The sequence below is a fragment of the Diadema antillarum genome, unplaced genomic scaffold (assembly GCF_040938485.1).
Source record: "Diadema antillarum isolate AM-2024a unplaced genomic scaffold, OU_Dant_1.0 seq00001954_RagTag, whole genome shotgun sequence".
Classification (NCBI taxonomy): domain Eukaryota; kingdom Metazoa; phylum Echinodermata; class Echinoidea; order Diadematoida; family Diadematidae; genus Diadema; species Diadema antillarum.
Genome location: NW_027272614.1, coordinates 73,765 through 101,628, shown reverse-complemented (window position 1 = coordinate 101,628; position 27,864 = coordinate 73,765). Strand labels below are relative to the sequence as shown.

General features: G+C 38.6%; 1 protein-coding gene across 1 annotated transcript in view; it reads right to left on the bottom strand.

The window, feature by feature from the left end:
* Window positions 1–27,864, bottom strand: part of LOC139713371 (uncharacterized) — a 134,532-nt gene that overhangs the window by 42,745 nt on the left and 63,923 nt on the right. Inside the window, exons 3-8 of the mRNA XM_071625108.1 lie at window positions 26,380–26,481; window positions 23,325–23,487; window positions 18,363–18,447; window positions 15,942–16,154; window positions 6,640–6,764; window positions 2,939–3,500 (exon numbers count right to left, since the gene is read on the bottom strand). Coding sequence (XP_071481209.1) covers window positions 2,939–3,500; window positions 6,640–6,764; window positions 15,942–16,154; window positions 18,363–18,447; window positions 23,325–23,487; window positions 26,380–26,481 — 1,250 coding nt within the window. The remainder of the gene's footprint in view (window positions 1–2,938; window positions 3,501–6,639; window positions 6,765–15,941; window positions 16,155–18,362; window positions 18,448–23,324; window positions 23,488–26,379; window positions 26,482–27,864) is intronic.

Sequence of the window (27,864 nt, the reverse complement as noted above, 5' to 3'; positions counted from 1 at the left end):
CTATTGCTACCCCCCCCCCTCAAAAAAAAAGCTCTCTGTAGACTATTCCTAGGGTAAAATGTCAAGTACTGTATGCTAAAAGCAACTGTGCTTTCTTACTCTGGAGTATGATAACTAAGTTTTCCACTTTTTGGCATAAACTTGTCTTTAGTATGAAGAGGAAAGAAACCCACAAATTTTTAATGTCTTAATCAGCCAAAAGTTCTCTAGTAAGTTTAAAGACAGAACCTAAAATTACAGCACTTGTATACATTTTCTATGTGAAGGTGTATGCAAATGCAACCATGGCCACTGATCAAAACAGATCTGACTTTTTTTTCTTCCCAGTGTCTTTCTGTACAATTTTCGGAGCATTCTACTCTGCTTACAGTTATAGTTCCACAGCATTTGATCCAAACTGCTAACAGGATACACTTTACTACAACTCATTATTTCAAAAGTTTGGTCATTCTTTTCCTGTTCTTTAATGAGCAGTTTTGATACTTGTTTTTATCTGAAGTCCTCATGGAAAGAGATGAAGAAAGAATAAAAAAATCATCTCAGGCAAATAAAAACTTGTAGCAATAACAAAGCTGTTTTGACTTGACAGGAAACCACAAAACCACAGTTTCAATCAGACTTGACAACTTAATGACACAAGACATTAGACCTCTTCTTGCCACATACAATGTAATACTAGCACAATGACGTATGATCTTAATGCAGGCACTGGTGTCTCTGTGTTAATTGTGGGCGTGGCAGGGATAATGCTTAATACCACTGGTTAGTGTATTGTTTTTCCATTCAGATGAAAAGATAAAACCTCATGCACGATGGTTTCTGGCAGAAAGCTTTACCATTGGAGGGAATTCTGTATCATGTTAGTGCATGGCTGCTACACTTCAGCATCACTTTCACTGCAAGGATCACATACAATTATAAGCATTAACATCTAAAAAATTGAATTAAAAAAAAACCAGTCAAATAAAACAACAGCAATTGTATTCTCACACACTCCAAGTGTACCTGAAACACTCGAGAAAAAATTATATATGCACATATACACCCAAACGCACACAATTTAACTATACTAAAACATACCTTTTACCAACATGGAACGGTCTGCAGCCACTACGGTTAATTTCAGAGGAGATGGGTCCTGTTAGACTAGTCTATTTGGCTCACGGGGGAGAGGAAGTCATGTCTTTGCTGGACATAGGGCTGAGGAGGGAAACTACACAAGCTGATCTGTGTATCAAATGCAATTCTGCATTCCAAACCCTGCAGGAATACCCTTTACCAAAACTAAAATGAATACATTGCTCACTTCATTTGTCCAAATGCTGTCCCTCATTTTACACCCTTAATAAAAACCTGTTGCCAATTTTATCTTCCAATTCCACCAGCCAATGACTTAGGGAAGGGGTTGGGGGTGATTAGAGTTGTGGTGGAGGGAAGGAAATGAGGAAGACAAAATACAAGAACTCAACATTTTATGCACACTCCAGCATCAGGAACTGAAACTTAGGGCTCATTTCTTTCTATAATGTTTGTAGTATTTTCCAAATATGGCTATAAAATCATTCCCAACAGGATACAAGTACCCATTAAACATAAATATTGAAGCACAGAGCTGTGATTTTATAGCTTTCTACAAATCCCATTACGATGAATTCTTTCTGTTCCTCTATGACAGTAATGAATTTCTACTCATATCAAAAGTGGGCTAATTACAGCAAGCTTTCCAAAATCACAGATTTAGATCTTTAATATTGAGTCACCTTCCTTCCTCTTTCAAAAAAAGAATCAAAACATTGAAACACATTCTCCAAATAAAACTCTTTCCTTTTTTTTTTTTTTTTTAAAGAATTAGAGCAATTTGTCCCCAGATCTTGCTGGCTGTGACTTCATGGCGGCATGAACACCCACCGCTGCCCCTGATGCACCAAATAGAGCGCAGTGAAAAGAGCGAAGCGTGATAAAGATGCAAGCCCGAATGCACCCAAATTTGCATAATCAAACATGGCAGACAGCAGAAACATGAGCGTCGGCAACAGCACAAAATATCTAGTCTGATCTGAAGACACTGTGATGTATGTAGACTCTATGGGTCACTTTATATTTTCTTTTTTCTCTTGGGAAGATTTTTTTTTCTTTCGAAAAGAGCTATATGGAGGACTAAAGACTGTTTTATCACTTGTCAATAGAAGTTGATATACAAAGAAAATCAGTGCTTGATCAACTAAAATATCTACTTTGTCTGGAATCTAGTATCAGTTTAGATAGTTTAATGGATTGTTAAAAGGGATAACAGAGTAACAGGGCATATAAAAAAAAAAAATCTGCAATTTTGGCTTGATGTTTTTCCTTTGTTTTGTGGGTCTGAAAAAACAAACTATGCAATGACAGAGAAATCTACACATCATTCACTGATAGTCTGATAGTAAATAGAGAGATTCACAAATGAATTTCCAAGCTCTGGAGGTGAAAAAAAAGGAGGAATATCTCCTTTGGGAGAGGGTGAGTCAGGACTGTCATGAGAATTACTCACGCCATGGATTACGCTGGGGGTATGGTGGCTACAAGGCACAAAAAAAGCTCCTCACACAACAAACTATGACACACTCTAACACTAAACTCATGCAATGGTCACACAACACTTCTTTTCTTTCTTTATTTGGAGATTTTCAAATAAGAAAAGTTACAGCAAGCTCTAAAACAAATACAAACGACATGCTATCTACAGGGCCACATTCATGCTAAGGAATGTAGAATTTGCAAAAAGAAAATCGACAAAGCATACAGATGAGTTGGGAGGAACAACAAAGGGCATCAGAATGGGTAGGGGGGGGGGGGGGGGTAGAAGCATGCCAAGCAAAGAAAATAAAATAACAAGAGGGATGTCAAACTCAAAAAGGTGAGATAAATGAAGCGAAGAAACGAAAATCAAATGGCATACCAGATTGTCTGACTGGGACAGGCTCGAAACACTCCCTGCAGACGCAACACCAGACTCACTACAAGCTGAGCTGCAGGGGGAGAGAGAGGGAGGCAAGCAAGAACAAAAACGACCACCACAAGACACGGAGCCGTCGTCGGACAGGGACGCGGCCGAGCGCGCTTCCTTTCTCATCATGCGCTCATCCATTTCCTCTTGGAACGAGAGGCTAGTCTTAAGGCAGATCCCCGACTCGGGCGTTTGGACGTTGGGCGTCGCCCCCGCCTCGTTGGCTCCCCCCGCCTGTGGCCCCACCCCCCTGGGGCTGGTGCGCCCCACTAACATTAAGCCCTCTGTGTCAATACCATAGCTCTCCGTCCCCGTACTCTCCTCCTTACTCCCGAGCCCCTGACAGCAAGAGCTACAACTGACCGAGACGTGGAAGGTGGCGTAGATGATGTCGTTGTTGCCCAGCCCGGACATCTTCTTCAGGGCGGCGAAGTTGCACATGCAGCAGTTGTCGGCGTCGGGGTCTGACGATTCATCCAGGTGGTAGTGTTGTCGGCTCTTGAAGCAACAGCACCTGCAACATGATATCAAAATAATAGAAACTAGAAATATCACTTAAGGTGATTAATACCCCCGCCCCGTGACGACAGTCTTACCCAAAGAATGATCTTTCCTTGATCTTCTGCCATTTAAATGCCGTTACCATGGCAACGCAGCTTCCGACACCTCCGAAAAATATGTCTTGCACATCTTCCCACCAAGACTTTTGTGTGTGCCACATTTCATAAGCTTTTGTCAAAAACTGAGGAAGTAGTTCAATCCACAAGATCTTTCCTTGATCTTCCACCATTAATATGCCGTTACCATGGCAACGCAGCTTCCGACACGTCCAAAAAATATGTCTTGCACATCTTCCCACCAAGACCAATGTGTGTGCCACATTTCATGAGCTTCAGTCGAATACAGAGGAAGTAGTTCAATCCGCAAGATCTTTCCTTGATCTTTTGCCATTTATATGCCAGAGACTCCAACCCCAAGCACCTTCTGATCTGGAGATTCTCCCGCCCGAAACCCCTAGCAAACGGGAGACTCCAAGTTGATGTGTGCGTTGAAGCGCGAAGTTCCTATGGTTCTAGATGTTCTCTGGTGCTATCTACGGCTTATTTTTTCAACATACGATATGCAATAAGTAAGAAATCCTGTCCATCGGGAGACACAGAGCCAGGGCGGGAGAAATCAAATCTCAAACGGGAGAACGGGAGATTTTGCAAAAATGGGCTTTCGGCGGGATGTCTCCCGTCAAAAACGGGAGAGTTGGAGTCTCTGATATGCCGTTACCATGGCAACGCAGCTTCCGACATGTCCGAAAAATATGTCTTCCACATCTTCCCACCAAGATCAAGGTGTGTGCCACATTTCATAAGCTTTGGTCAAAAAACTGAGGAAGTAGTTAAATCCGCAAGATCTGTCCTTGATCTTCTGCCATTAATATGCCGTTACCATGGCAACGTACTTTCGGGTACTGTCAAAAAAAGCGTCTTGCACATCTACAACCAAAGGCACACATCTGTACCAAGTTTCATGGAAATTGGGCAAAAACTGAGGAAGTAGTTTGCAACACAAAATTTTCCATCATTTTGGCTCATAATATGTGAGCTGTTACCATGGCAACATACTTTTTGTCACTGTCAAGAAATGTGTCATGCTGACCTATATCCTAAGACAAACATTCAATATGAATTCCATGAGAATTGGAAGAACACTGATGAAGCAGTTTTGCCATGAAGCATTTTGCCCTATATTTTACCAATAACATGCCGTTACCATGGCAACGCACTTTTTGCCACTGCGGAAATATGTGTCTTGCACATTAACATATTCAGACGAACATCTGTACCTAATTTCATAAAAATTGATCAAAAACTGTGGTAGGAGTTCGCGACGCAAGATTTGTACCCATTTTTGCCCATAATATGCCGTTACCATGGCAACGTACTTTTGGGTACTGTCAAAAAATACGTCTTGCACATCTACAACCCAAGGCACACATCTGTGCCAAGTTTTATGGGAATCGGTTGAAAACTGAGGAAGTAGTTCGCGACGCAAGATTTGCAACGGACCGACCGCCCGACCGCCCGACCGACCGCCCGACCGACCGCCCGCCCGACCGCCCGCCCGACCGCCCGCCCGCCCGCCCGCCCGACCGCCCGCCCGACCGACCGCCCGACCGCCCGACCGTCCGCTGATTCCTATATACCCCCTTCAAACTTCGTTTGGCGGGGGTATAATAAATGTCACTGAAACAGCTAACAAATGAACATGTTGCACAACATTCATGGAGAGAGCACCATCAATTTTCTAACATACTGGTTCAGTAATACTGAATTTGAAAAAGAAATAATTTCTCATCTGTAGGGTAACAAAATATACATATAGTTTTAAAATGCAATTGAACTTCTGCTCATTTCTACCTTCATAGAACTTTGCAAGGATCTGCTTCTGCCAAAGTGACAATATATTCAGTTATTTGTGCCTGTGCAATTGTGGGTTTTCATGTGATGGTAATCAATACCAGCTGCAGTCATGTCCTGCCTCTTTCCTCTTGGTCACTCAATGGGAGAGACTGGGATTGTGCTCATAATGTCTAATCATGTATCACCTGGTCCTCGTGATTTACATTGCCTACAATATCTGCAGCATTTTTTCACAACTTTCTATCAACCAACCAGGCATAAATTAACAGCATGTTGAACCAAAGACCTGATCTGATAATTCACCAAGATTTAATAAACTGCACACTTAGGGGGGTGGGGGGGGGGGGGGGGGGGCTTTTCATCTACAAAGTTGGTAGTGTTTTGGCAGTGGTTTTCACTGACAAGTTTGCCATCAGCCAATTAGATGCAAGGATTTCAGCAGCTTAAAACACTTGTCAGTGACTGACAAGTTTCATGATACACTGCCCTGGTACCAGTATGCAAAGGGTTGATCTCCCCAAATGCCATCCAGGCTACAAGTCCACTTGCTTATTAGAGAGGTTCAATAAAAACTCACTGTCACATAAGTAAAATTAGGGGGCATTTGCCTATCAAATGTGTAAGGCCATCCCAAGAAGGTGATTCAGGTAAGAGGCAGAAACAGTTTTCATAATTCCCTGGTTTTCCTCCTCATTCAAAAGAATAATAATGATAATAATAAACCATTTTCATATTACACACATGACAAATAAATACATTAACATCTCTATGCACATTGAAGGAAGGAATATATGGATATAAAGGAAAAAAGACATAAGATGGCCTTAAATGTGTATCAGTGCAATTATCCCCCGGGGACAATTACCCCCCGCTAAATACTGGTTAGAGATAAAGTTAGAGTAAAGATTAGGTAAGGGTTAGGTTTCGGGTTAGAGCTTGGGTTAGGGTTAGGATTAGGTTCAGGATTGTGATTAGGATTAGGATTAGGATTAGGATTAGGATTAGGAGAAGGGTCTGGGTTAATTGTCCAGGGGGTAATTGCCCTAGACCCCGTAAAATGACTTCTCTTGTCCTAGCCTCTGTCTGTCCCTATCATCTGGTCACAGTCTATCTCATTATCTCCCCACTTCCACCTAAATGGGAAAATGTGAGCGAAATGCCTGATTAGAGCGCAATGACAGCCGCTCTGGTCCATTATTCTTGGTGGTTGCTCTTCACATGATGCTTGCATGCACTGACCTACATTCCTTGGCCATCGTACAGCAACCTCCAGCACCATGCACCATGACGTAGCCCTTCCAGCCGTATGCCGCCGCGGCAAACTTGAAGTAGTGGTGGAGTTCCTCAAACAAATCACTGTCCTCCTGCAGTGAGAAAAAAACAAAACAACAACAACATAGAAATAATTACATAGAGAGAATAGCAACATGAACACTGCACAGTGCATTTCTCAGAAAAAATTAAAAGACACAAGAATGCACCTTACCAAAGATGATTCCTAAAAATTCTAAGATGCACCAAAACATATGATCTGCTCGCTGCTTTATTTTGGATTATTTGTCAAAATTCCATGACATGTCATTCCTGCCCACTTCCCCCTCCCCTCCTCCCCCCCCCCCCCCCCAACCAAAAGGCACTTCTGAAAAAAAACAACAACAACAAGAAAACACTCTGTTTCTGCTACTAAGACCCTCTCCCTATGGGGTGGAAGAGAACACATAGTAGGTAAAAGTTTTCCCCCTCTTTTACCTGTCCATCTCTGTATTCTTCATACTGCAGAAACTAAATTTTTTAAAGGAATTTACATTCAACATAAACCAGTTATCATTGGGTCCTACCATTTATTCAAAGAACATGATTGTCTCGCTATACTGAAATTGAGAACTAAATAATATTCAACATAATATCATTATCATTTTGCTTGTCACCAAAATAGGTACAACTTCTAGCTTAATATCTTGTATTATTATTTTTCCTCATTCTTGTGAGGAAAAAGAAACACGGAAATGAAGTTGAATGGAAGTTGTAATGAAAAGACAACAATAAGTTTAATGGGTTCAGTTTGCCTGACTTCAGCCCGATACCATTTGCATCATGTACTGGATTTAAAGCCCCATCATATATAAAGCAGAGGACAGCATTCCACAGGATAGTATTGAACTATTGATCAGACGCTAAATACAGATTCCCATGAATGTGTGCATTTGGTTGACTAGCAATGAAGAGAAGTAACACAATCAAGCACATTTAATCATCAAAGCGCTGGCAAGAACATTGGTATGTTAACATGTATCATGTATTTGAAGTGACACTTTTTTTTTCTAGTTCAACAAAAACATTATTGAGTTACTTCATTGATAAAGTTGGTCCTCATGTATAAGAAACTGTGTGTCTGAACCAAAATCTGCAAAACACAATCTGATGATATCATTTTTGTGACTGTTGCAAAATACTACGAAAATTTGTCAGAATTACACAGCATAGCTGGCCTATACTGCACTGGAGCTTTAATCATGGCTAAGAATTCATTTCAACCTGGAGCATAATTAAGAGATAAATGCTTCAATAGGTGAAGTTATTCTCTGCTTGGTGTGATTTTATGCTCCAGATCACACTGACTGCCTTTCATGTTTGCCAGGCCACAATGTAACGGATACATCATATAAATGTGTATATACATTTTTGGTGTTTTTTTCTCCCTGTAAGCAGACAAAAGGTGCAGTCAGTAGAGTGGAAAAGAATGTCAAGATCCTTGATAGAAGTATGGTATTTGTGTTTGATCCTCCATGGAAATGAATTCAGGCTGTTTGCTCCTAGCATGCTGGGTACCTCCCCGCACAAGCATTTGCTTTTCTGTAGGTTCCACCACACATTATCTAAATTCTCTAATATAAATATGGCATACTTCTCTTATGATTTCAGTACTAATTAACTGTATTGTATTTTACGTAAAGTTAATTCTCTATAATATGGGATCTTCACATTCTCGTTACAATCGTTTGATGGGTAAATGTACATTGTATGTTCTGAATGTACAAATTTATGTAAAACTGAACGAAATGAAATGAAAAATGAACATTTCTTTCCATTGACCAGCATTAACCCACTGAGGACAAGCTCATTTTGCTATAGCATGAGATTCTCACAGACACCCAGGGTTATCCACATGGGATTTGAGCTTGTCACTGCAAAATTCTTGTGCACTATCCCCAAAAGCCAGCAACATGCTACGCAACATCCTTGAGAATTGGTAACACGCTAAAAATAAACTGTATTCAAACATGTGAAAGACAGGTGAAAAACTTGAGAAACATTAAACTACTTAGAAAATTTGTGCTCAAGACATAAGACACAACATCAAATGTAAACAGCACGTTGAGAAATGAGTCGGAACATACTGTGTGCTATGCTAATGTGATGTGCGCAGATATTCTACAATTTGTATCTAGGAAAATGCTCAAATTTCAAGTTGTTGACCACCTTGGACGCCTGCCTGAGCACACTGGGGCTAGCCTTTGATGGGTTGATTTAGCATCAAATGACATGGTGAACTAGAGTTTAACTGATATCAATTGAAAGTGTGATAGCTGTTGATGCCATAGAAACTGGGCATGTGACCTCAGCCATTTCCTACGACCTTCTGGCTTGGTTTGGGTTAGATTCGTAGATATCATGGGAGAGGATGACATCGCAACAATGTGGCAAGTTTGCTAGTGTGTTCATTAGTGCTCCAAACGCACATCTGTGGGTGCATACGTAGCTTACACAATTGTAAAACATGCTCATGTTGTTGGTTCAGACCAAGGAGGGTGATAAATCATTGGTTTTTCAAATAACAACCCTCTGCCTTTCAACCTTCGGCAATTTAATGGATGATATGCAACGTAATAGGACCACAATATGAAAATGCAGCCTCAGTATCAATCAGTTACCTTGAATTAGTGTACAAAACAAAAAATAACACTGTTTTTCACTAAAGAATGCATATCAGACTTCCCACAATAGTGGTCAAGGGGACAGCCTGGAAAACAAGTAGTCATGCTATCAGTGACTGAACACAGACACAAACACTTGAAATTGAACTGTATCCTTCATTCGCTGGGCACAAAGAACTTGTGTCGGCCGCTTTCTGGAACAAAGGCACAACTCCGCATCATTATTTGCAGTATCAATAAACATACGCATCAGCTGTCGTTGCTTAGAAACAAAAAGCTCATCTGACCATACAAAAGTATTTATGAACCTCAATAATGCACGTTATTTGCGTAACTGCCAGTCCCTATCTTTTTTTATGTGTATATAATATGCAATTTTTCTCACTGCTCTCTCTCATGTGTAATTATCTGGGTAATGAAAAAAACAAACAAACTACATTTCATCAAAACTGCAGCAGTACGGACTGAAGTAAACATGATAGAATAAAATACTTTATTCCCATAGATAAAAAGGAGGTTGTACAGAGTACTGTATATACTATATATTTTATTGGCAAGTCTAATTTTTTGTGAATCGGGACTTCCAAACAACTTCGTGGGTGGTTAAATTCACGGTTGCGGAGTGCATTACTGAACAGAGAAATGTATTTGCATTCATGTTCGGATCAGAGTGAACATTTGTACATGTTTTTACATTTTTGAATAGCCCCCAACTCTCGAAATTCACGAAAATAAAAACCTTGTGGAATATTTGGCGTATACAGCAGATGACAATTAACTTCTATCTCAAGGCAGAGTAAGTTTTAGGAATACTCCGAACTTTAGGTCTTTCTTGTATATATGTGCCACCAGTGAAAAACTGAAGAGGGGATCAAAACATATACTAGATCACTAAAAGATATACAGTGTATTTCACTTCATGATGATATATCTAATATGATTTCACATGATTGTGACCCACTACAGTCTGACTAAATGAGTTGGAATAATTCATTTAACGTAAACTTCATATCTACTATGTCTACAATGCTGAATGAATTTGAATATTTTCAGTGTCACTACTTCCAAACATTCAGACATGTACATAAATGTGTATGTTTACATGACAAATGACATTTTCAGCGTCTTGACAATGTTGATTTAAGTATTCTTAAGGATTATCTAACTCCTTCTGACTCTGAGGAGAATGTCTTCTCGCAGGGATATTTGACAATTGATGAATTTAATAAGTTTTTAGATAGTAATTTTGAATTCAAACAACGTCATGATAAGATATTTTGTGTACATGTAAATACCCGCAGTTTGTGTCATAACTATGATGAGGTTACCTTGTTTTTAGACTCTTTATCTGCACAACCCTCTATTGTAGGCATAACTGAAACATGGTTTCATGAGAATATTCCATTGTCTTTGTATAATATTGATAATTATAAATTTGAGGAAAATCATAGAAAAACTAAGCGTGGAGGAGTTGGTGTGTATGTATTAAATGATATAGAATGTAAAAGACGCGTTGATTTAGATGTAAACAACGATTTCATTGAAAGTATTTTTGTGGAAATTGAAAATTATAAGAGTTCGTCAATAGTTGGTGTTGTTTACCGACCTCCAAATCAAAGTACTGATGAGTTTCATTTTTACTTATCTCATATTTTAGACGTTGTACATAACGAAAAGAAAATATTATATTTGATGGGTGATTTTAACATAAATTTATTGAATGCCGGGAAAGTGCAAGATGTTAATGAATTTTTAGATATGTTGATGTTGTACTCCCTGTTCCCTTCAGTACAATGCCCCACGCGAATCACAAAACAAACTGCCACTCTTTTGGATAATGTACTTACAAATGACACTTGTGTTATTCATTCAGGAGCCCTTTTTACAGGTATATCTGATCATTTACCCGTATTTTGTATTTCTGATAATAGCATCAAGTCCCAAAGCAAGACAATTTATGAAAAGCGGGATATCAATGAGACCACTATCACTCTGTGTGTACGTATGATGGAGAATGTGGAATGGTCACCTGACGCAAATGATGTTAATAGTATGTTTAAAGGGAAGCAGTCCTGAGATTTTCACTGTACTGATAATTAAGAAGAGTAAAATATATAAACTTTCACCAATTTATACGCTTGGACATCAAAAATTGTCTCCGTACGCGATTTTTGAAAAAATAATTCCTGCAAGCGATCGTGAAAGAGCCGGCAAAAAGATGCTACGTAGTGCATGCCCTACTCACCAAGTTGACAGCTGTGCCTCTAAAAACCAATTTAAGTGTTCAAATGATTAGTTGCAATTTTATCATATAATGTGAAAGTTTGTGGTTTTATAATTTCAAACAAAATATTTCAAGCTTAGATATATATAATTTACGAAAAATTAATATTGTAAACATAAATTTATATGTATTTTTAAACCAAATATACCATGAACTTGACATCAAATAGGCACGGTCGTTTTCTAGCTTCCGTCCGTGTTGCATACTTCTTAGCGTAGAAACCACTCTCGCGCGCAAATCCTTACCATACCAATACACAGTACACTCGACTCCGTCCAGTCGATTTTGGCATTCAAACCGGAGATAACCTGTGCATGAGAGAGTCGAATTCTTCAAAGAAAATATTGTTTGTATCTCAATATTTCTGTAAGTAGTCAGATAATCGCCTTTCCTCGAAAAAAAAAAATATGACGTGAGCCGGGAAGGGTAAACACAGGGGGTCGTAGGGATATGATTTCGCTCCACTTTGCCGTGCATGTCCAGTCGGCACTGAGACTAATGACAGCAGCTAGCTCAGTGGCACTGTACTGCAGTCCAACCCCGGCTGCAGGCCCACGGTAAATTAAACATAGCTAGCCACTTTCCTTACCTCTCTACGCTTTTTTCCCTCGGTTCTCTTCGAAGTCGATGCTCGAGGTGTTTCTGTTTTATAACTCATGTGAGCAAATGGTCAGGATTGCATCTGGTTTCAGGAGTTTTCTCGGTTTATAACCGAGGGCCACAGCCTGCCGGTCCACGTAAAAACATCGCTTCACAAATTGTCCACGTACGGACGCACAGGTAGGTCACAACACGATTTCGAGATTTTGTAGGCCCTAAGTTTCTTATGTTCGGCATCGTTGTACCGATATTTCCCAGCCATACAGCTCACCTTTCACGATACTTTTGTTGGTCTGGGATGGAAAAAAGGATTTTCCTGGGAAATTTTCTGCACGATTCGAGCAAAACTACTAATGTAAGATAGCCTGACCAGACGACGCTGAATGCGGTCGCCCCTGTAGTGTACTAGCAGGCCTGTGTAGAATCGTTTCTACCTACAAATATGTACACTCTGTACGTACTATAGAACATGCATGAGCGGCGACAGGTAGGGCTGCAGCTGCGCTTGAGACTGGAAAAGTGCGAAGGGCAAACCGCGCACGGGGTGCGTACGCGTATCTACCGTAGATCTATCATCTAGTTGTACCGTCCACACGTGCGAATATAATACACAATACATACACACACACACAAACGCACACACACACACACACACACACACACACACACACAATAACGTAGAAACAATGTCAAATACGAGTAGGAGTAGCCACCGACGTCTTCATGCATCCGGGTAAACTAGGGAGCGTACGGATAACGAGCAGAACACGGCTGGGAAGAGTTGTGCATCGACGACGTATGACTCTCCGCCAAGACTTGCTCATTAGCATATTCACCATGCAGAGTCACACTTTTTCAACCAAAATGTACGAGCTTATTTGGTGATTTTAAAGTTTGTTTTTGGTGAAAGTAGTTCATTGGAGGTACCAACAACAACATATTTTTTTAAATTTCGTGAGGACTGTGTCCCTTTAATGATTTTTTGATTAAGTTTTCAAATGTTTACAATTTTTGTTTTCCTAAAAGGGTGTGTTACAAAAAAGAACTTAAGAAAGGTAAACCATGGATAACATATGAAATTCGTAAATTGTGTAAAAGAAAGTGCCGTTTGTATAGATTATTTGTAAAGAATCCGAGTGCACATCATGAGACTGTGTATAAGAGATGTCGAAACAAAGTTACAAATATGATTAAACTTGCCAAAAAACAATATTATGTCGGACAGTTAAACAAATGTAATGGAAGTACAAAACAAACTTGGAATATTATAAATAAAGCAATGGGTAAAGAAAATAACACATTCAAGTGCAATGGAATATTAAAGAATTGTGAGAAAGTATCTGATAAGAAAGAAATATGTGATGTTATGAATAAGTACTTCGTTGATATTGGATATGATTTGAATTCAAAGTTTACACTAGATCTTACTGGTAATTTCATGCAATATGTGAAAGTAAATGAACGCACTATTTATCTTAACCCTGTTACTGAGAAAGAAATTATAGACATAGTCTGTAACTTAAAATCAATTACCAGTGCCGGATATGATGATATTCACATAAAAGTTGTAAAGAGAGTTATACATGTGATAGCAAAACGTTTGAGTTTGATATCTAATAAGTGTCTTGAATTTGGTATTTTCCCAGAAAATATGAAAATTGCTAGGGTGATTCCTGTGTATAAAAGTGGAAGCCCGGAACTCGTTTCTAATTATCGGCCAATTTCAGTCTTGCCAGTATTTTCAAAAATATTAGAAAAGTGTATATACAATCGTCTTTTTAATTTTCTTACACAGTGCAATATAATACACGAAAATCAATATGGTTTTAGGCCGGGGCACTCCGCATCATCTGCAATGGTGAATTTTGTGCATGAAGCTGTAACTGCGATTGAGAATAAAGAATATATGATTGGTGTATTTCTTGATTTACGTAAGGCGTTCGACACGCTTGATCATAGTATATTGGTACATAAATTATATGCATATGGAATTAGAGGATTACCATTACAATTACTGAAGAGTTATTTGTGTGAACGTAAACAATATGCAAGCATCTGTAATGATAAATCATTTAATTTAGGCATAAGATGTGGAGTGCCCCAGGGCTCTATTTTGGGACCTTTACTATTTTTGTTATATATCAATGACATTTTGAATGTTTCTGAAACTTTAAAGATTATTCTTTTTGCCGATGATACGAGCATATTTTTTTCACACAAGAATATTTTAGAGTTACAAATTATTTTGAATCAAGAACTTACTCTGATGACAAAGTGGTTTTATTCAAATAAACTTACAATTAATGTTCAAAAAACTAATTATATGCTATTCACCAAGAGAAAATGTAATATTGATAATTTTTCTGTCAATATCTGTGCCTCTCAGGTAAAACGTGTGTCGGCTTTGAAGTTTTTAGGATTAATACTTGATGAAAATGTTACCTGGAATGCTCATGTAAATAACGTCTGTAATGTGTTGGCAAAGAATATTGGTGTTATGTATAAATTAAAGTCAATGCCTAAAGTGTTTTTAAAAATGATTTATAATTCAATTGTTTTACCACATTTGTCATACGGGATCATAATTTGGGGCAATGCATCAAAAACCCAGTTGAACAGAGGTTGTGTCTTGCAAAAACGTGCAATACGTATTGTACACCATGCTTCATATCTTGCCCATTCAAAACCAATCTTTCATTTGTATAAGATGCTGCAATTCTATGATATTTATCTTTTACAGTTGGGTATTTTTATGTATCTATGTTACAAAAAGTTACTTCCAGAATCCCTTTTAGATTATTTTTCGCTGAACAGCACTATTCATAATTACGGCACAAGAAATTCTGCAAACTATCATTTATATCACATGCGCACCTCATTTTTTAAAAATTCAGTTATATATCAGGGTCCTCATATATGGTATTCTATCCCTAGAGAAATTAAAGCATCACAATCTATTAATAGTTTCAAAATCAAATATAAACACTTTTTACTGGAAGATTACAAACGTAGTTAATTCAAGGCGTATTTTTATATTTGTTGTTGCTGTTTTTCTGTGTTGTTATCGTCCATATCTCCGTAGTTTTCTTTTGTAATGATTGCATTGTTTTGACTTGTTCCGTTTTGTCAACTTAACTGTCATTTCTTTTCCTTAAATCTGTCTAAGGTATATGTATGTTACAGTACAATGGGTCAGCTACTCACAAGGGCTTTTCCTTTCTTGCTGCTTCCCCCACCAATGGCATTGTCTTTGTATATAGTCATACCGCCACATTATTTCTAATTGTATGTCTTATGTCTTATGAATTTTTCTCTTTTGTATCTCATTTTGTACATTCATGTTTTTATTGTTTGCTCTGTATATTTTTAATGCTTGGTGCAAAATAAACTAAACTGAAACTGAAACTAAACTGAAATGACTACAGCAAACATGATAACAAATGTAGGCTTGTGAGGCTGTAATCTTAGGTAAACATGACAAGACTGCAGCATACACAGCAGGTCAAAGACCACTAAGATTAAGTAGCAGGCAGATATGTTTTTTAGAGTGTAATTGCAGCCTGACAAAACCATCACCCCTAGACACATTAAGAATTTTTGATTGACAATGATATTTTAATTAATAATTATGACAATAACAACAATAATAATAGTAATAAAATCACATTAAAAGCATTCTCACTTAAGTATTTCTGTTTTGCATTGTACGGTGGCATACTCACGGCCTTGTGGAAATCTAGGAATTTCGTTTCCGGGGTGACGGCCACACCCGAGAGGAACCGGAAGACACTGTTCTGGGGGGAGTTCTCAATGGCCTCTCTCCTCTGCTTCTGTTCCTCCCTCAGCAGCATGAGACCAGCTAGGATGTCTGAGGGTACGACGTCAAGGTCACGGAAGAACTCCGAGAAGAGAATGGCAATGTCTGCAAAGGCACTCTGAATATGACAGGAAGAAAGATAAATGAATAAAGGAAAGAATGAACGAATGAGAAACACAAATCAATGAATGAACGAATGAATGAATGAATGTAAAATGAATGAATGAATGTAAAATGAATGAATGAAAGAATGAATGAAAATATAAATGAACGAAATAATGAATGAATGAATGGATGAATGAATGAATGAATGTAAAATAAATCAATTAAAAAACATGAATGAATGAAAGAATGAATGAAAAAATAAATGAATGAATGATTGAATGAATGAATGAATGAATGAATGAATGAATGAATGAATGAATGAATGAATGGATTCAATTTAATATAATTCAAATTAATAACAAGAGACTACTGATAGAAAAAAAAATGACCTAGAAAGAGAGCCAAAGACATTTCTATTTCAGTAAGGACAAACTCTTGTGGATTGAAACACTGATGCTTTTACTGAGTGTTGTTTGCCTTTCATTTTGAGGTTTGGAGATGAAGCCTCATCTTATCATCATACGTTCATCAAGCACGTGAATAGATGTCCTTAGCATTTGGAAACGATATCAACCAATCAACGCAATTGGAAGCCTTCCATCTACAATCTATCAAAGCATGACATGAAGTCATTGAACTCTCACAGAATTACCACAACATTACAGAAATTAATCACTCAGTTGAAGCAGACAACATCATAGCGATAGTGCAAGAACCTATTCAAAAGATGCATACCGGTATACCCTTTTTTTCTGTGTGTACTTTTAAACTGGCTCTTCAAGATGGAAGATACAAGATATGAAGCATGTATTTTCCTGTTAGAATGTTGACTGGTGATTACAGCAAAGTGCCCCTCCCACATGCTACCTCATACTTAATGGCTGGTAGCCAGACATTTTAAAGGGTACTGCCAGGCAAGGACTTTGCTTTTTGCTGCAAGACAAATGCACCACTAATAAGTATATACATACATCAAAGCTATTTCATCTTTAAAAAATTCCTGCTAACTATACAAAAGGACAATACTTGTGCATTTTTTTTTCTCCTTTTTTTTTCTTCAAAGGTTGACCATCTGTTACGATACATCACTCCATGCAATTGATATAACAAAGACCGATTTATTGCTGGCCCCTGCACGATCCCAGGCACAACCACTGTGTGGGCATGCATGATAATAATATAGCTCGTCTACACCGACTGCATGTGAGTGTGTGTGTGTGTGCAGCCGCTGCTTTACTATTTTCAATACAGCAGACCCACTAACTACAAGCAATAAGCAGTGAATGGTTGTATATCACAGATACATACAATCTGACGAAAGTCGTTTACAAAATCTATATATTTCATTAATTTAATAAACATCATAATTTCCTGGATTCTCATCCACAAAAATCATAGCCACACTACAGATGTATCAGTGGTATTATACTTTCATGGCAAAAAAAGGTAAAAAAAAAAAAAACTCTTCCTAAGCCTGGCAGTCTACTTTATTCAAGCTTGATCCCTGCATAGCTCAATACTGCCAAACACTCCACGGTGATTATTGTTCTAAAAAGTAAGGATGCTATAACTTCAATGTGTGTCTTGCATCTACACAAGAAAAAATGTATTTCTCTCCGCTCCCCCTAATGAAAAAGAGAAGTGAAAAAATGCACAAAACCACGAGGTCTATTCATGTCCCTGGATTTTACTTTTTTTTTTTATTTGAAACCTTAACAAAATAATGTAATTTGAAAGGCTCAATAGCAAACAGATATAAAAAAAATATTCCCCATGTAATCTGAGATGAAGGATGATCAGTGATTATTTTTATAAAGGAATGTGTCTGGGTAGAAAATGCTGGCAGTGCAAATTTCAATTCACTGCATTGTGGAATTTCATGTCTGTAAGGACACACACACACACACAAATCCTTTCATTTTTCCTACTCCATCCGAGAGCCCTATTCATGACAATACCTCCAGTAACTCACACTCCAAATACTCACAGTCGAATTATGGCTAACAGCTCCTGACTGGAAGAGAAATCCCACATACCATTTTTTGACAGGGACGGACTAGGAGAAATATCCTATTAATCTCACACAAAATTGATACCCCTTGCTTGCGATAAAGTAATCTCCTTGAATTTCGGGCTCTACGCTCAAATCTGATGGGGCATGACGTCTTACGGCAGCTTTCGTCAGAGTGGGACATTTGGACGAAAGTTATCTGGCACTTACTTCTTGGATTTCACCTGATGAAGTACAACAGAACCAAAATCTGAGTCGCTTGTCCCAGTTCTGCTCATACTTGGCACGTGTTCTTCTGCAGAATACAATACAGAACAAAACAGAAGAAAATATTACAGCACGAACACTATACAAAGCTTTAATGTGTACAAAGAATGAAAAGAAACAAAACAAAAGAGAAAACAACCAACCAGCAATTTTGAAGGGAACAATTTCCCCGGGAAGATATTTTCCAAGTCTGAACGTCTGAAACAAAGAATAGGGCAAGCTGCTTGTAACAAAATTGCGAGACTGAGAAAACTCAAGAAAAGAAAAGAAAAGAAAAGAAGAAAAATGAGACGACTGGAGAAGATAGAAGATGCAGAGACACACACAGAGACACAGAAGGGTCAAAACTTAGCAACAACAAGGCAATCATGTCAATGTTTTCTACGATAAACCTGCCTCATTAATTCAATGTACAGGGTGCAATTTGTTCTGTTCTTTTCTTAACCAGTTGAGGACGAGTACCGAGTACACTCGGGCAAACGTCTATGGGAAATGCGTGTTGTAGCAAAATCAAACCGTCCTCAACAGGTTAAAGTTTTGCGCTGTTGTGTCTTGTTGTTGTTTGCTGTCTTTTCTTTACTTGGAATGAGAAATGAGCAAAGATTCTGCTTAAAGATGAAGACTTCATCTGCAATCATTTCAGGCTCCTGTGTGATTTCTAGCCCACTTTGCTTCTTCTGCCCCTTCAAGCAAGCAGTGAGCTATCTGGGAAAATTCACTCACCCAAGCACCATTAAACTGTTTAATGGGATGGTATTGCTTTGGTTGTAATGGGGATACAGATATTAACTTTTTGTGATGTAATGAGAAACCACTTATGAAATATTAAAGAGCATATAATTCTAAGAGGAATTCAAAGTTTATTTGATGAATATCAGTTTTGAAATGGCTTAGATATTCAAAATCAAAGCTAAAACAAAGTGGCCCTAATAAGAGGTGGGTCTCACCTTTTAGCGGTACTTCATTGTTTTTGGATATCTCAGCCATTTCAAAAACAATTTTAATCTAACAAACTTTGAATTCCTCATAACATTTACATGCTCTTTCATATTCCATACATTCGAGAACAACGACTACCACTAGACAGCGAATGCATGGATTGAAATACACACTTCATTGGTAATGGCCAATTCCAGTCCAGATTCTTTGGCTGTGTGTGTACTTACGCAGAGATCAGTCACAAAGCTTCACCGTATACACAATTCATTAAAGGGATTCTCGACTATATCCAATCCAGGTCACCCTTTCCACCCCAAGGCACCCTTACGCTACCTGGTCTTTAACTGTGCAGAGACAAATTTGTATTCAAAGATCTGAGCAATGGACAGCCAAGCTTTCCACGCATGGTCAACTCTGCTTTAAACCCCCTTCATCCCTGCACAGTACACTGACCATTCAGGTGGACACTGATGACCACCAGAATGGACCAAATGACAGAAAATCAAACAAGGGGAATCATGCACACTAATTGCTCGGCAGAGTAAATGCTACTGGGGCTATAGCTCAGCGGGACACCCGTGTAAACTACCCCCGTCAGTCAACACAGACCACCATGGGGCCTGCTATGGAGCTGACCTCCTACTGCTTAGAGAATGTAACTGAGTAAAAATAGCTTTATGTGATAGAAGGATAGATCTTTATCACATTAAGATAGTCCATGCTTGATTCTATTCTATATCATACCTTCACTGGATAGCATGCAATGAAAGAAAAGAACAATCCAAAACAAACAAATGAATAGAACACACATCCACATACAGAAATAGACAACATATTGTCCAGGTATTCAGAAATGAAGATAGGGTCTTTCAGTCAGTAACATTATATTGTCTGCTTGTGTATGTGGATGTCTGTTTCATTCGTTTTTTGTTTTTATTTTGTGTCATTGCATGCTATCCAGTGAAAGGTATGATACATGAACAAACATTATCTATGAAGGGTGCCATCTTTATAAAGACAAAACACAATCACACACACATACACTTTGCAATCAGAACTGCATTTCTTTTTTTTTTCTTTTTTTTTACAGACTGATATCACTGTTAAATACAACTTGTGGATCTATGACCATATCAAAATATGAGATATGAAACTCTTTGTCCGGTTTCTTTAATCATAAAAAATAACTGATTTAGTAGACCATTATCTCTCTGTAAACTAGAGTGCACTTAAGCATTCCCTGGCATGTCAAGTACAAGTGTATGTACAAGGACACTGATACAGCTGTATATATTTATACTGTCCTTGCAAATCATACACAGGAGCTGAAAGTTTTACGCCATATCTATTAAATGCTGTACACACACAGCTTTCAGCCTGGTTTTACAGGACATGAGGGAAGATGAAATCCAGTCATTGCTGCATTTTGATATTGATTACTATCTGTGGATGAAATTTTGGAGATTAGGAAAGCCTATATATATTTGAATAGTTGAAAGGTATCAAAAGGCTACTGTTACTGTAAATGGATAACATATATCGTGTTGTTTAACTTCCACGAATTTTGTGAGTTGAACATAGCTCATAAAATGATCAACTTGTGAAAATATTCAATGCCTCCTGTAACACAAATGCATTGTTTCACCTGCAGGGTGGCAAATCACTGATGTTTCTTGAGAAAAGTGAAAGTCCTGGTATTTCTTTTCCATTCATTCGATTTAGTTCTATACTTGCCAGTTATATGGTGCATTTAGTAGTAGAGAGTAAAAAATGGCTGCATGCAGGTATTTTTTTTTGGGGGGGGGGGATAGGAAGGGGTATTCCCCTTGCACCTGAGGGAGCTTTCACTGTTTCAAAATTGAAATTCAATAATCTGGTGCACACCTTTGGAGGAATAATTGCAAAATCTTCCATCAAAAAAGTAAGAAAAATATATATTCAGGGACAATGTGACTGGCTCAACCATGGTATATGTACATGTAACTCATGGTTTAGCATGTATCACAATGGATGCATATTCACTGTGTACTAGTCTACGGAGGTGGATAGCCCTTACAGGAGATTACAAATTAAATGACAGTGAATGGAATGGTGACAGATATCATTATAATGCCATGATTGTGTATTCTCACACTAAGATTACGACAAATCCAAATACAAGAAAAAAAAAAAGGGAAATTCTTTAATGGTACATGATTTTCTCATTTACTGATCAATCCACAGCATGTTTATAATGCATAACTGGGACCTAGTTAAAGGCTACTAGTAAGTAATCTACTGCATATTCAACATTTTATGACCTCTAAAAAAATTTTTTTTAAAGAACTGAAGCTCACTTGAGTATGTATAATAACACAGATTAGCATCTGATCTTTTTCATAACTGTTGTCCAATGTGTAATGAGAAAGTAGACTGTCAGCAGTTCGCTGTACTAAAGGCCGGTACCGCCATCACAAAGAAACCCATCCCCTCTCCTTCAATAACACTCTGTCTGTGCACATGTTAAAACTACAGACAACTCATGCACATTGAAGCATCGCTCGTTTGTCTTCGTTGATCTCTCAACAGTGATTACCGCAAATGACCAGTGAAGGAGTTGGCTCTACTTTGGACACCACAATGACATTGGAATTTGATAGTCTGCTGAAAACCACAAGTTATGGTGCTTGGTCTTGCACCTTCCTATTAGCTTTTTATAACCGAAAGCAAAACCTCGCTCCGTGAATGTTTTCAAACGTACAGCTATTGCTCCAAAGGTCATTTTATAATACTTACTCTGCCTTGCTGAGTACATGCTTCCTAATCTATTGTTGTTGACTTGGCACACAAAAGCCAATTAAGCCCAAGGAAAATGATATCTCACAATGACAAATGCATATATAAAAACATAAGTGATCTATAAAAGATTTAAGTGTTTGCAAAGCCATGTGCCAGTGTTACTAGGTAATAATCAACACAGATGAAAACTAGTTTCTTACAAGGCACTTTCCCAGCTACTGCACTTGTGGGGCTCAAGGATTGCTATCGTCACGACACACTATCACCCGTATGAATGTTACTGTGGTACACATTGTTCATGTGCACCATCTTCTCTCCCACAGGTTGACATCTTGCCTACCACCCTTCTGCAAGCTCCTGGAAGAATTTAGCATTCTGTTGAATAGATTCCATTTATTCCTGCACGGAAATGATGTTGCTGGTGTTTGCAGTGACAAAAATCAGCATTGCTAGCCCAAGCAGGACAGACAGGGCAATAAGAAGGCATGGGAGGAGGGGGTCGTTCTCCATGACTTGCTACACATCCGAGTCCTAAAAAAGCGTCAGAAAGAGTCTGCCTTTCGACAAATGGTGGTAACAACCTTTACCCCTAGAAAAGGAGTGGTTTTTTTTCTCTCTCTCTATCACCATTTAGTTAGAGATGCAATTTCAAAAAACAGGTTTTCGACATTCACTCACACATGTATGGAGTGTTGTGAATTGAATATAATATAAAATCTGACATTTATTCAAAATGCCATGGTATGGTATTGTACTTGGTACCATGGAGAAATATGCCATTTAGGGTATTTGGGGTATGTTTTATGGGTGTGACACCATCAAGGGGTGCAAATTTAATGTGCCACGATATAGCATTTAGGGTCCATTTCTGAGGTGTTTGGGCTTGGATGGGCAGCACATTTGTTGACATGATCCCCCCTCCATGTAATTAGGCCTCTGCTTCAACTAGATTTCAGGTGTGCTCCCCACGACAGAAAGTTATAACTTCGCATCACAGAACCACTGCCACACAGCAGTGAACTAACAATGACCCCATTCTTTCTTATTAAAACCCCCTTCTGGCTCCAAAGAGAAAAATAACAGGTAGATACACAACTGGAGGTGTGGTATGGAGTTTATTGGGTACTAGGGTAAGCATAGTGGTACCCACCAACCACCACTGGGGATGTGAAAAGCCCTTTAACTCACAATTCTCTTTGTTGATTGCGCTCCACTCTACTGGCCGTTCTCTTGATGTTCCGCTCCTTCTCAGTCTTCTTCAACTTGACGAAGCTCCGGCCGGCCCCGTCCCACACGCAGAACAGCAAGACGCAGAGGGTGAGGAATACTACGAAGTGGAATATGATGAGACCTGTGCGATGGGAATACATAGCCAAGGAAACACAAAAAGTTGAGAAATGTCGAAAATGTGGGAGATGTTGCAGTCGGACCTGTCACCATATCTGTATACGGGTACAATGAGGGACCTTAGCACTGTGTATCTAGGTTTACACTTTGCCTGCACCTATACGTATCTCTCATTGCAGGCCCATTCACATACACCATAAAACAAGCTTTAACACTTGCTTTTTTACATCCCGATGACGCAAAAATCTGTCCACATTTTATAGATTTCTTTCTCCAAACTCATTGTGATAATTTGCCTCACTCAGTGTGTGCAAAGCAAGCACACAAGCATAAAAAGAATCACTTATTTCAATCTCATAATGCCACTAAGCCCAATGTGCGGGTGCCCCAGATGGAGCTTTGTTGGCGATCATTTAGGGAATACTGTAAAACAGGGAATGTTCGCGTGCATTTTAATTTCACGAATTTCGCGAGGGCCGACATTCGCGAAATTAAAATGCACGCGAAAATTCTTGCCTACACAACATGCATTGGATGCCAGTTGCAATTCGCAAAAAATTTAATGCTGTAAGAAAGACCATCGGCTGCAATTCGCGAAATTTTCATGCTGCAAATATATCGAGTTTTACAGTAATCAGATTTTCTAAGCACATGAATTTTTCTTGGCCACATGTGAACGGCAGCAAATAGATTTGACGGTTAAAAAACATGATAATTCCTGTGAGTGTGAATGGGACCTTTTATGATGCCATTGGGACACCAGAGAAGATGCGGCTACCACACTCCTCTCCGAGTGCTTCCATCTTCCACCTCTCTCCGGGACACTTCAATTTGCCAGAGCCACAACAGGTATCATCAGATTACACTGACTCTATGCCTGCCATAAACATTCCACTTGTATACCATCTACAGCATCATCAGGGTGTTCAGACGCAAAAATTTTATACTAGAACGATATAGCTATGCCAAAACAGTAAAGCTATACGATGAATTTATATGTCTGAACGCTGACTAACGAAACGACGTATAACAAAACAACTTATAGTGAAACGACGACCAGAGCATCGTTTCGAACTAGAACTCGATAACAAATCAGCATTCTATCGTGTCCACAGTGTGTATGAACGTATGGCGACCATAGAATGGTATAACTGGGTGGGGCTTAATGGGAGCGCGTACAAAAGGTGACCCTATACCTGTCACTCATGACCATAACAGCACAAGCGTTGAGAAATTGCACATCTATGCGACGTTTTCCAGAACGGTCGAGATCAGCATCTTAACGGTCTGTCGGCTATACGATGATTCTTTATATGTCGTTTCTTTATTGAATTTTGGTATAAACTGGCCTGCGTCTGAACAGGGGGACAGCATCATCTTTTCAGGTTTGGTTTTCTGTTTACGTTGACCGACTATGAACAAAATTAACAACATGACGAAGTATTGTCTCCAGCACCGGCACAAATGCAATGTCCTTCGTCTCAAATGCGAGCAATTGCTTACTCTGCTTCTTGAAGGAGGATAAAACTTACATCTTGTCTCCTCGCCATGGCACAAGTGACTGCATGCAGTTATAAATGATCATATTTCATTTCTTGAAGGAAATGCATTTTTAAAGAGCAAATGCCTTTAACATGATAAATGGACAGGCACAACAGCACTTGGATAAATCTTTGAATATCACCTGCTTCACTTTCATATTATATACATTGGTGTATGGAGACAAGAGTGCCAATACCTGTATACATCAATGTAGCATAATTAAACAAACTAATATTGCAATGCTATCAAACAATGCTCTCATCATTATGCAGTGTTGAAACTAAAAGTTATGTTTTTGCCCATTACCAAACCGGGGCTATTACTAACAATGCAATCTAAATTTTCTGCATCATGAGCTGTAGAAGAAATCTGATGTGTCAACATAAATCTAGCTCCCTTTCCAACCTACCAGAATGTGGTACGCTGTGAAATAATACAATGTACATGTCCAATTTAAAAATTTTTTGCTCTCTTTTGCTCATCAGGACAGTTTTTTTTCCCCCCTCAAGTTACCGAGCCACGTCTCTTTAATCCCAAATCGAATCATCCGTAATCTCGTACATCACTTTTGTCCTCATTTTCGGGCTCGCATCTCGACTTGATTTGATTACCAACCATCAATGCCGATGTCCTGCATAACAGCGGTGCATTCTGATATTTAATGACCACAAAATAAAGAGTGATTCCCTCACAAATTCAGAAGCCATTAGGGATCTCATTAGGCTTTCACATCCCCCATTAGTTGCCACTTTCTCTTCAGTTTTTGTAGCGTCATTGGTTCCCGTAATGTGATTATGACTCGCCAAGGCACTGTGCGGAGGTGGGAGGTGCAGAGGGGTACAATTTCAAACCCATCCCAAACAAATGCAGTGAATGGAGAAAATGTTCCACACGTTAGCTTATTTTTCTGAATTAAATAAAAGGAAAACCTAAACACCACTGGAATATTGGTTGGAAGAAAATATAAAGGGGAGAAATTTTTGGAATTTTTGAATACCACATGTATCACTTTAAATGGTGAGGCTGATCACAAATGCTATGAAAATTAGGCGATGATGTCATCGCAGGCAAAAATTAGTCATACCCAAGGAATACTTCACATGAATGTTTCATCACCTAGCACTATTAAATTCAATGTACTGAACTACAAATCTGATGGACTAATAAGCGAGATGAATACTCCCAGCTTCATACAGTAGTTAATTTACCTTTCTGAAATTAGAAATAAGATTTGAAATTTTTTCTAAAAGGGCAACTGTTGTAATCCTGTGGCAGTGGCACCAGTCTTGTTCACACATGTTTTTTCATGACCTTCTGTGCGCATGGCTGCGCAACATTTTGTAAGTAACCTTACCTAGTACTGTTTGCTTGATGTAATGAAGACTGCAGTCCGTGTAGGATCCGACCAGCCAGTGTATACTTATCATGGACCACAGTAGACTGAGGATGTACAGCACTGGAAGGAGATGAAAGAGAAGCGGAATACAGAGAAATATTATACTAAATGGGTGATTATAGAACAGAGGTATTGACTTCATGCAGGAACATACTACAGTGCATTCCTATTATAACAAACACAGTAATAACAAAATTTTTGTTACGACAAAAGGGTCCAAAAATTATCATCGATACATCTTTATATACTCTGCTGTTTATAATGAAATTTCCATACAGCGAAAGAAAACTGCTGGTCCCAAGGACTTCATTATAACAGGAATTTCCTGTGTTGAAAGAGAAAACTGCTATCTGAAGTAATAAACAAGATATATTCAGTAGGAAAAAAACTTGATAATTTTTCGAAATGTTGTCATTCAAACCCACAAAAGATGGCTAGGCTATTTTTTATACTAGGAAACGTGATTTGACCTTTTAACTGAAGCATATGAATAATACTACCTGAGAGGAATGCTTCATTCCCTACCCATATCATGAAGGACAAAAAACAAAACAAAACAAAACAAAAAATAATACAAAACAAAACAAACCCAAACAGCCCCCATGACTGCATTCTGCAAATTACTCTGATAATCTAAACATGTATGACCATCACAACTCACATCATCCCACATCATCCCAATGATAATTGAATACACTCTCACTGATATAAGGCACTGGGCACGCAGTTCTCTCGCTTTAAAGACAACATGGAAATATATTCAAAGGGCTGGTAGTACATGCTCTCTATACGCCATGTCAAATCCTCGACTACAATGCATTATTCTCCCTACAAATCGTTAATGCGCATGATACATGTAAAAGCTGAAATATATACCCATCTCCCGTACCCATTTTGTAAGGGAAATGGAATATCGCCGGCCAGCTGAACCGGTGAAATTCAGAACATCACCAGTTCCCCCCCCCCCCCCCCCCACAAACCACTCTACATGCACTACCTTTTAGTTCCACTTACCCTACGCACAGAATAGCATGTTTTATGCACAGGAGCAATATTGCAAGTAAGATACTTGTAAATAGTCTAAAATTTCTTTTGCAGAGTCAAGTTGAACTCGATGTGGGTAGCATAATGAGTTACAGTAGTTTAAAGATTGATATTGATCACAATCCTGAGGCATATCCTGTATCAAACGAACTATGATCAGATACATCAATGATTCAACACCATTATGCTAAAGGGATCTTAAACTTTCAGTTGAGATGAGGATTTAGGTTTTAAGATTTTGCAATATAATTAGAAGCCACTTATATGAAATATTAAAGATCATACAATTCTAAGAGGAATTAACCATTTATTTATTTGATGAAAATCAGTTTTGAAATGGCTGAGGTATCCAAAACAAAGTGATTCTAATAAAAGGTGGGACCCACCTTTTATTAGGAT